This window comes from Salvelinus fontinalis, chromosome 3 (assembly GCF_029448725.1).
Source record: "Salvelinus fontinalis isolate EN_2023a chromosome 3, ASM2944872v1, whole genome shotgun sequence".
In the NCBI taxonomy this organism is placed as follows: Eukaryota; Metazoa; Chordata; class Actinopteri; order Salmoniformes; family Salmonidae; genus Salvelinus; species Salvelinus fontinalis.
This window is the reverse complement of record NC_074667.1, coordinates 21267064-21278032: the sequence shown is the minus strand read 5'-3', so window position 1 is coordinate 21278032 and position 10969 is coordinate 21267064. Positions and strand designations below refer to the sequence as shown.

General features: G+C 41.1%; 1 protein-coding gene across 1 annotated transcript in view; it reads right to left on the bottom strand.

Annotated features, from left to right (window-relative positions):
* Positions 1–6779: 6779 nt before the first annotated feature.
* LOC129840844 (eyes absent homolog 2-like) overlaps positions 6780–10969 on the bottom strand; it is a 55026-nt gene continuing 50836 nt past the window's right edge. The window contains exon 16 of the mRNA XM_055908928.1: positions 6780–10695. Within this exon, the coding sequence (XP_055764903.1) occupies positions 10615–10695 (81 nt within the window). The 3' untranslated portion in view covers positions 6780–10614. The remainder of the gene's footprint in view (positions 10696–10969) is intronic.

The following is a 10969-nucleotide window of genomic DNA, read 5'->3' as shown; positions in this document are numbered from 1 at the left end:
TTTTGCAAAGAAGAAAAAAGAGCGACAACAGCTGCCTATCACTATGTTCTTCTCCCGAACAAACACACCTGCACCGCGGCTTCAGAAGAAGAGAACACTGCAGAGCGCAGTCAGGATGCAGCGGCCCAGTCTGAAGAGCAGTGAAACGGCCTACACGTGAGTCACTGTATTTGTATACATGTAATAGTTGCTAATTGTAAAAAAAAAAAAAGTTTTCTATTTCGCGGATTTCACTTATCGCGGGTCATTTTCGGAACGTAACCCCCGCGATAAACGAGGGATTACTGTAATTCTTCACTAGATCACTCTGAAACACTGCTGCTATCTTGTGGACAAAATCTATCTCAATGTATGGCCCTTCTCTGGCATTTCAAAGATGATGGAACAAAAAATATATAGAAAATGCATGTTTTTTTGTTTGTATTATCTTTTACCAGATCTAATGTCTTAAATTCTCCTACACTAATTTCACATTTCCACAAACTTCAATGTGTTTCCTTTCAAATGTTATCAAGAATATGCATATTGTGAGCGGACCAAGTAATTGGGCGTCACTCTAAAGCGGAAAGGTGGAACAAACGAGTCAGGAGTAGGTTTTCTTGATTGAACACAGTTCTCTATTGAGGGCATTTGGTCACCACAAACACTCCAACATAATCAATGAAAATCTCCCAAGGGAAAAAAAAACATACATCTTCTTCTCCAGATCAAACAGGAACACAATACGATTATCTTTAAACTACAACAAAAGTCACGGGATTGTCACCGTCTTAGTGGTTCTTCATGGATAGCTCCTCTGTCTCGGTGGCCATCTTCCAGAGATAGTATTTTCCCCTGGTCTGCTGGTTCCATACTCTCTCTTATAGGGGAAGGAGAATATCTCATTAGTACCGTCAGCTGTGCTTGATTGCCTCTGGTTACCTTGTCTCCCATGCCTTGTTGGGCTACTATCTGTGAGCCCAGCCTGCCCTCTGGTGGTCCTTCCACAATATACTTGCTTCAGGTCCTCAGCTACAGGCAGTTAGATTTGGGTGTGTCATTTTAGGCGGAAATTGACAAAAATTGTTCAAGCCTTAATTAATGTCTCGTTGGTAGGATAGTCTCGAATGAAGCTCATCCAGTTTATTTTCCAGTGATTGTACGTTCGCCAGTAGGACGGATGGTAAAGGCACATTTTCCACTCGCCGAGCACCCATATGTTGGCTTAATTGGAAATTACCTTTAAATGTTTACAACATTTTTATGTTATGCTCTTTTTTACTTTTTGTACTTTTAAATGGGTTTATATCTTGGTAGACAATTGGTGGTTGGCATTTGAAAAATATTTCCAAACATTATTGAGTTCACACCTGCATTTCTTGCTGTTTGGGGTTTTAGGCTGGGTTTCTGTACAGCACTTTGTGACATCAGCTGATGTAAGAAGGGCTTTATAAATACACTGCTCAAAAAAATAAAGGGAACACTTAAACAACACAATGTAACTCCAAGTCAATCACACTCTGTGAAATCAAACTGTCCACTTAGGAAGCAACACTGATTGACAATAAATTTCACATGCTGTTGTGCAAATGGAATAGACAAAAGGTGGAAATTATAGGCAATTAACAAGACACCCCCAATAAATGAGTGGTTCTGCAGGTGGTGACCACAGACCACTTCTCAGTTCCTATGCTTCCTGGCTGATGTTTTGGTCACTTTTGAATGCTGGCGGGGCTTTCACTCTAGTGGTAGCATGAGACGGAGTCTACAACCCACACAAGTAGCTCAGGTAGTGCAGCTCATCCAGGATGGCACATCAATGCGAGCTGTGGCAAGAAGGTTTGCTGTGTCCGTCAGTGTAGTGTCCAGAGCATGGAGGCGCTACCAGGAGACAGGCCAGTACATCAGGAGACGTGGAGGAGGCCGTAGGAGGGCAACAACCCAGCAGCAGGACCGCTACCTCCGCCTTTGTACAAGGAGGAGCAGGTGGAGCACTGCCAGAGCCCTGCAAAATGAGACATTTGATTGATTGAGATCAGTGCAGTAAGCATCCACTTGGGGGTGCTATTGGCCCACATCTTCTCATTTTTATTCCTGACAATCAAAAAAATCTAAATTAGTTTAAATACATGACCTAATCATTTTATTTGCTTGAGGTAACTTGAGGTACGCTAACCTCTCCAAAATTATTATTTGGTTTGAATGCGTTCTGGTTGAATATGAGCACATTTCTTTTCTATTTGTCTTCAATTTGTTCAATCATGGCATCTTGAAATAAAAGTTATTGTGCTGTCTTCTCATGGGATAGTTCAATGTCAGAAAAATGTACATTCAGTTAAGGTCTGAAATGTTACAGATTGTGCGATAGAAACTTAACCGTTGTGTAGTAAAAAATGACCCGCCTTCACTAAACCCCTAAAATCAAGCAGCTTAATTCAATTTGAAACCCCAAATCTATTTTGCATGAAGGAACAACCTCAAATCAAATCAAATTTTATTTGTCACATACACATGGTTAGCAGATGTTAATGCGAGTGTAGCGAAATGCTTGTCATTCATCACAAACTTTGTGAATATCTGGGTTGTCCCTCTTCACAATGCAGAAAGACTGCATTTAGTCAGTGGACACCACTCGTTTTTATTACAACACACCTGTCATAATTGTTTTCTTCACTAAAGTAGAGGTTTATTATTATTATTGCTAAAGGTACTGCATAGGTGTAAACATACATTTTATAGCAAGAGATAGTACTTGCATAGCCTAAGAAAGTAGCAGAAATGTGCAGAAAGTAGTTTTGAATGCATTTTATTGAAGGGGAACAATAACAGTCTTGAACTTTTTGGCCACATAGTGATATATTCTTATATACTGTATGTACAATGAGGAATTCAACTACAAAATACTAGTCTTCTCCCATTTTTTTAACCATTGCCCACACCCACAAGGTGTATCGCATCCGCTACAAGACCATGGTGCTTGCCTACGGAGCTGTGAGGGGAACGGCACCTCCGTACCTTCAGGCTCTGATCAGGCCCTACACCCAAACAAGGGCACTGCGTTCATCCACCTCTGGCCTGCTCGCCTCCCTACCTCTGAGGAAGTACAGTTCCCGCTCAGCCCAGTCAAAACTGTTCGCTGCTCTGGCACCCCAATGGTGGAACAAACTCCCTCACGACGCCAGGTCAGCGGAGTCAATCACCACCTTCCGGAGACACCTGAAACCCCACCTCTTTAAGGAATACCTAGGATAGGATAAAGTAATCCTTCTAACCCCCCCCCCCCCTTAAAAGAGTTAGATGCACTATTGTAAAGTGGTTGTTCCACTGGATATCATAAGGTGAATGCACCAATTTGTAAGTCGCTCTGGATAAGAGCGTCTGCTAAATGACTTAAATGTAAATGTAAATGTAAATGTATAAACAACAACAATGAATAAGATAATAGATACTAAACAAAAACGTGAAGAACACAAATCTATCAACTCTAATAAGCACATGTAGGACAGTATGCAAGTGTGTGCAAGAACTTTGCAGATGTATTTCTCACATGTGCAGCACATAGTATTTGTTTTACAGTCCTTCTTTGGGGGACAGAATTGGCATCTCTTCTTGCCTGCCCCAGCTGCAGTCTCAGGTGGATCAGGACAAGAATCAGCCCTGTGAACAGTTTTCACAAGCGCTGCAGAGGCTGCTGTGCGGGGGAGGCGCTCCCTTCTCTGAATGTGTGGGGTTACAAGTGCCTTTCCCAGCTGCTCCAGGAACACCCTACTCTTGTTCCGTCAATCAGGCATCCAGGTAGGGTTGATCTTGTTCCAGATCACAAAGGCATTGTATGAGGACACATCAATGATGTTATGGAAGATGACCAGGGGTCAGTGGGCAGTCATCCTCCTGCAGCTGTAAGTTCCAATCACCGTGTCCAGGTTGTCCACGCCTCCTGTGTTGTGGTTGTAGTCCAGAATGATGGCTGGCTTCCTGTCCTCATGATCACTGATTTCAGCTGTTTTGTGCAGTGTGCTCAGGAGGACCACATTATTGTTCCTCTTTGGGAGGTAAGAAACTAGAGTGGTGGTGGGGGTGAAGGCAAACTTTGATGAGAAGGCCTCTCTCCCCCTTGTTGCGCGGAGTGTAGGGGGGAGTTCAGGCTTGTTCAATCTTACTGTGACAACCATGGTGATCTTCCTCTTCAGGAGCTGCTGGCTGAGTTCAATCAGTAGCACACATAATCTCAATTTCTCATTGTATGTGTGTGTGTTTTTTTGTGGTGTGTAAATATTTGTAGAACTGCCGGGTCAAAAATTACCCTAAGACAATCTTTGTAGCCTGGTGGTGTACAGATTTCATGGAAATATGTGACCCGACTCAGGAAACTAGGCGTATATCGCAAGTAACGACTTCACAGGAGAGCTGTTTGAACGTAAACATTTTTTTTTTAGCAAATTTTTTTTGGGGCAGAAATGCCTTCTCGAACACGTGAACTTTCATGTGCGTTAATATCAAACTCATATGCCATCTGTAAATGCGAATAAAATTGTTAAATTACGAAGCCTAGTTGGTTCAGCCACAGAAAAGGGAGCAACCTTCCCACTAGCCATGATTGGCTGAGATAATGAGTGGGTTGGACATGCTGAGAGATGAGTTTGGATTGGTCTACCATATAGCACGTGTCTGTCTACTGGAGCTGGTCAGTATGTTTAGGTAATCGTGTCGAACGCGGTTTAAAAAAAAACGTTTAGTACAACTGCATAAACCTAATGTCAAGTTAAAGTGTACTGTTAGCTAGCTAACGTTAGCTGGCTGGCTGGCTCGCTAGCTAACGTTATGTGTATGCTCTCCACTTTCTGGAGGACCGAGTTTTGAAATCATTGGAATTCGAGTATGATAGCTAAGGAGATGGAGAAAACACCAGTCTGGATTACTTTGTCAAACTAAGGCAACCATGCACGGCATGATGTGTCCAACCACGATGTATACTGGTTATATTTTCAGATATTACACGTTTGTAATTTTGACAGAAAATTCATTTCATTTCATTTCAAGTGTACTGTTAGCTAGCGAACGTTTGCTGGCTGGGTCGCTAGCTAACGCTATGTGTATGATCTTATTCTTCGTATCTCAGACACATTTGCTTGACTAGTTATAGCCATAGAACCTGGTTGGTTAGCTACCTGCAGATTCATGCAGGGTAGTAACGTCATGAGTTGTGATAATGGGCCATTGTTTAGCTAGCTAGCTACATGTCTTAACAAAAGACTCCATTCTAATTTTGACAAAGTGTTTTAATTTCAAGTTAAAGTGTACTGTTAGCTAGCTGGCTCGCTAACTAACATTACTTCATGCGCTGGGATTCATTGTTTACCTAACTAGCTATCTAGCTACATTTCTTAGCAAAAGACTATTGTCTTAGTGTGCCAGAGCGCAGAATAACACCAGTTGAATATGTCCGGTGTCAGTAAACGTCGGCAACAAAGCGTAATTCAATTGTTGCCAGCAGCACAGTTACAGTCACCAACTCTCTGGATAACATGAAAAAAGCCTAACCAGCTCTGCTAGGGAGAGTAAAATGGTCTGAGTGGGGTGTTCTCTCATTGGCTAGCTACTTCCAGACACACAATGTTAGCCAGTTAGCTTGGGTTCTTGACTGTAGTTGTGAGGTCAGAGCTTTCGGAACAACCCTACTTATTGGCCAGAGCGTCCAGTGTGCGCTCTGTACGTGAAACCACAGATAGAGCAATAGGGCGAGTAATATTAAGTGAGCTGTTCTCTCTCTCTCTCTCTCTTAGATATCTGGGAGTAGCTGGCAAGTTAGGAAGTTGGATCAACCCTTAAAGAGATGGGTGGGGCTAAGGCTTAAAAGGGTGCGAACAATGCTGAATGGGTGTAGACAAAGAAGGGCTCTCCAATAGTTGACCCATAACATTGAAAGACGGTTTTCTCAAAAGTGAGTTTACAAGTTGATCAACTTTCAAAAGCAGAATTACTTTCCCGTTGTTTCCTCAAATGCAGTGCATGATATACAATTTTGTAGCTCTGAGTCTCTACTTTTATCCAATGTCAAAAAACATTAAAACATTAAGCTCTTTCTATGACATAAGCTGATCCCTTATTGATGTTATCACATTTCAAGTAAGACCCAGATGCAGACAACGTCGAAGTAACAACAGTTTATTAATCCAACAGGGGCAGGCAAAAGACAGGTCAAGGGCAGGCAGTAAAGGTCAACACCGGAACAATCGAGAGACAGGAACAGAGGGGAAAACGCTGGTAGGCTTGACGAAACAAAACGAACTGACAACAGACAAACAGAGAACACCGGTATAAATACACAGGGGATAATGGGGAAGATGGGACGACACCTGGAGGGGGGTGGAGACAATCACAGACAGGTGAAACAGATCACGGTGTGACAGATGTAACTTATTAAATCCACTTCAATCAGTGTAGATGAATGGGAGGAGACAGGTTAAAGACGTATTTTTAAGTCTTGAGATAATTGAGACATGGATTGTGTATGTGCAAGACAAAATATTTTAAGTGCCTTTGAATGGGATATGGCAGTAGGTGGGAGTCACACCTGTTTGAGTGTCTCAAGAACACAACTGTGGGAAGCATTGGAGTCAACATGGGCCGGCATCCCTGTGGAACGCTTTCGACACGTAGAGTCCATGCCCGACAAATTGAGGGTGTTCTGAAGGCAAAAGTAGACGTCAAATGACCTAATAGCTGAAAATTCTGGAATACAGTTAAAATGTGTAGTCAGTGAGCAATTCGATCTTAAATAAGATACACTTTTCTCAGAATGTAATTAATTTATCTTTATTAATCTATTAGAATTGTCCGTCAAAACAAATCAACAATAAAACCTTATATACAAATCATAGCTAAGCTGACAGGCAGTGTAATAGGCACATGCATGTCCAAAGACAATCATACCATTTTCATTACATACAGGCTATATAAACATTCATGGAGAAAGATAACAATTGTACACCCATCAATTCAAGAAACAGAATAAGATTCAATCACCAGACCAAGTGCTCTATTCAATCTGTAAACCTGAAGTGTTACATATTCTGGGATAGAAATGTAAAGGTCATTTACGATTGAGCCGACCCATTGTGAATGCAATCCCCGCTAAAGCAGGAACATTGCCTTTAAATTTCAGTCACGCTTTAAAGCTGAACTTCCGCGATGCGGATTGAATAGAGCCCTAAGTCCTCTCCATGACAAACGTATACGCTAAAAAGACTTTTCACAAGGAATTTATATTTCTTAAGTTAAGTATATGATTTCCTTGTGCTTTGTCAGGTTGCTTTGTCTGTTTGTCTTTTTGTCTGTCTTTCTGAACCTCTTTGCTTAGTTGCAAATGAAGGATGCAGAGTTGGCTTTTACCACTTTTTTTTCAAAGAATGGCATGGAATGGATAAGATATTTGAGTATTAATCTTTGGTATATTAGATAACATTAAACAGTCATCTCCGGTTGGATTGGAAGTAATTTGTCCGGTTTAGATTGACTGCATAAGTGTTTGTTGCAAATCAATAGAATATTAAATTCATTGATTTATGACATATCATGGGTCAATGGACTTTAAATCAAATGGTATGGTAAAATCAGAAAATGGTTGCTATCTCCATCTTCATTTTTGGATAATTGTCGCTGGTAGGTTTTGCGAAAATCCTCTCCCATTTCTTTCTTTTGGGTCTCAGCTCATAATTTTGTGATTGGACACTTGACTGATTTTTGTATTTTCATCTACAATATCATTTTGATCAGGCATAACTGAACTGATCAATAAATACCATAGGTCACAAATTATAGGTAAAAAAATATAAATATTTAGACTATGAATGAATCAATAACCTGCTGAATGAGACAGCTACTATTGGGGCCATAGTTGTAATAGAAATGTACAATATATCAAAAAAGCCATGTGAAAAGATCAAGTCAAGGTAGGATTTATCTTTAATAACTTGCTGGTAGTGTCTACTAGAAGGTCTCTTATCTTAACAATTTCCTCTATCCCATTCCTAATAAGAAAAGTGAGCACACAACAAAAAAATAAACTAATCATCCCCCACGTAAGGACTAAATGCACTTACAGTTGAAGTCGGAAGTTTACATCAACTTAGGTTGGAGTGATTAAAACTCGTTTTTCAACCACAAATTTCTTGTTAACAAACTATAGTTTTGGCAAGTCAGTTAGGACATCTACTTTGTGCATGACACAAGTGATTCTTCCAACAATTGTTTACAGACAGAATATTTCACTTATAATTCACTGTTTCACAATTCCAGTGGGTCAGAAGTTTACATACACTAAGTTGACAGTGCCTTTAAACAGCTTGGAAAATTCCAGAAAATGTCATGACTTTAGAAGCTTCTGATAGGCTAATATGCATAATTTGAGTCAATTGGAAGTGTACCTATGGATGTATTTCAAGGCCTACCTTCAAACTCAGTGCCTCTTTGCTTGACATCATGGGAAAATCAAAAGAAATCAGCCAAAAAAATCCTTGGGAGCAATTTCCAAACTCCTGAAGGTACCGCGTTCATCTGTACAAACTATAGTACGCAAGTATAAACACCATGGAACCACGCAGCCGTCAGACCGCTCAGGAAGGACATGCGTTCTGTCTCCTAGAGATGAACGTCCTTTGGTGCAAAAAGTGCAAATCCATCCCAGAACAACAGCAAAGGACCTTGTGAAGATGCTGGAGGAAACAGGTACAAAAGTATCTATATCCACAGTAAAACGTGTCCTATATCGACATAACCTGAAAGGCCGCTCAGCAAGGAAGAAAGCCACTGCTCCAAAACCACCAATAAAAAAGCCAGACTACGGGTTGCAACTGCACATGGGGACTAAGATCGTATTTTTTCTAGAAATGTCCTCTGGTCTGATGAAACAAAAATAGAACTGTTTGGCCATCATGACCATCGTTATGTTTGGAGGAAAAGAGGGAGGCTTGCAAGCCGAAGAACACCATCCCAACCGTGAAGCACAGGGGTGGCAGCATCATGTTGTGGGGGTGCTTTGCTGCAGGAGGGACTGGTGCACGTCACAAAATAGATGGCATCATGAGGGAGGAAAATTATGTGGATATATTGAAGCAACATCTCAAAACATCAGTCAGGAAGTTAAAGCTTGGTCGCAAATGAGTCTTCCAAATGGACAATGACCCCAAGCATACTTCCAAAGGTGTGGCAAAATGGCTTAAGGACAACAAAGTCAAGGTATTGGAGTGGCCATCACAAAGCACTGACCTTAAACCTATAGAAAATTTGTGGGCAGAACTGAAAAAGCGTGTGCGAGCAAGGAGGCCTACAAACCTGACTCAGTTACAGCAGCTCTGTCAGGAAGAATGGGCCAAAATTCACCCAACTTATTGTGGGAAGCTTGTGGAAGTCTACCCGAAACGTTTGACCAAAGTTAAACAATTTAAAGGCAATGCTACCAAATACTAATTGAGTGTATGTAAACTTCTGACCCACTGGGAATGTGATGAAAGAAATAAATGCTGATTTTTTTTTTTCTTTCTCTCTACTATTATTCTGACATTTCACATTCTTAAAATAATGTGGTGATCCTAACTGACCTAAGACGGTGATTTTTTACAAGGATTAATTGTCAGGAATGGTGAAAAACAGAGTTTAAATGTATTTGGCTAAGGTGTATGTTAACTTCCGACTTCAACTGTAGATCACCTAGGTCAGGCATTTGCAACTTTGATGGGTCTGGGGGGGACAAAAAACTGAACTCATTATGAGGGATGGTAGTTGCTTGAGGGTCACACCAACCACATTGATAGCAAAGCATTTTAGCAGCCCTCCTCTTGACAGCGGAGAGACATTGTTTTAACGTTTTATAGTTAATTTCATGCAATTCTACACATTTTTCCATGGGGTGTAGAGAAAATGTGGAGCTTTAAAGAAAGTTTGCTACAATTCTACACATTTTGCCATGAGGCGGAAAGAAGATTTAGCAATTTTGCAACACATTTCCTGCAATTCTACACATTTTGCCATGGGGCGGAAAGAAGATTTAGCGATTTTGTAACATTTCCTGCAATTCTACTCATTTTGCCATGGACGGAGAAGAACATTTGCTGTTTTACAGCAACATTTTTGTAATTCTACACATTTTGCCATAGGCTGGAGAGAAATGTTTGCAGTATTTAATATGATATCTGAGTGAGACTGACTAACAAAATCAATGGTGGCCCCCGGGCCGGTAATTCAACCATGATTGCTGGTTTAGATAGCTGACCGCTAGACAAACTTACCAATCTAAAACATTTTAGCTGATATGGGCTAATTGACATAACAAGAGAAACTGCTGAGGCCACCAGTTGCCCATCCCTGACCTTGGTCATTATTTTCAGTGCAACGCTCTAAAGTTCCAAAGTGGGATACCTTTCACATGTAAAAGTCCCTGTGTGAACGTGTGAAAGCACATGTAAAATTTCCAGTAACAATTGCGATTCCCTGCTGATACAAAGATTGGCCCGTCATTCTTTGCTTTTGTGTGGTGGTGAATCGTCGCCGCCCTCAACCCAATTGGTCCATTGGACAGGAAGCGGCATCACCAGGCAGGAACTGGCTAAAGGCATGATGGGATTGTTATAGCGCCCACTAGAGGTAGTCCAGCTCCAGTGCATGACTTAGAGCCTCGAGGTCAGGCCGACATGACACTCTCCAGAAAGGCATGTTCTTCTGCAAGACACAAACAGACATGTTTAGAACATTGACTAAACTAGCTACTGCAAGGTACAAAAGGACACGTTTAACATGTGGAGCACTGGCTAAACTAGATACTGAAAGACACAAACAGAAATGTTTTAAATGCTGAAAACAGGCTAAACTAGGTAGCTACTGACTAATGTAACTAGCTGGCTATTATTGTTCGGTTAACCACAGTCAAGTTGCCGAAGCTTGGCGAGCTAATACAATCTTAGTGTTGGAGAGGGTTCAGTCAAAATAATACCGA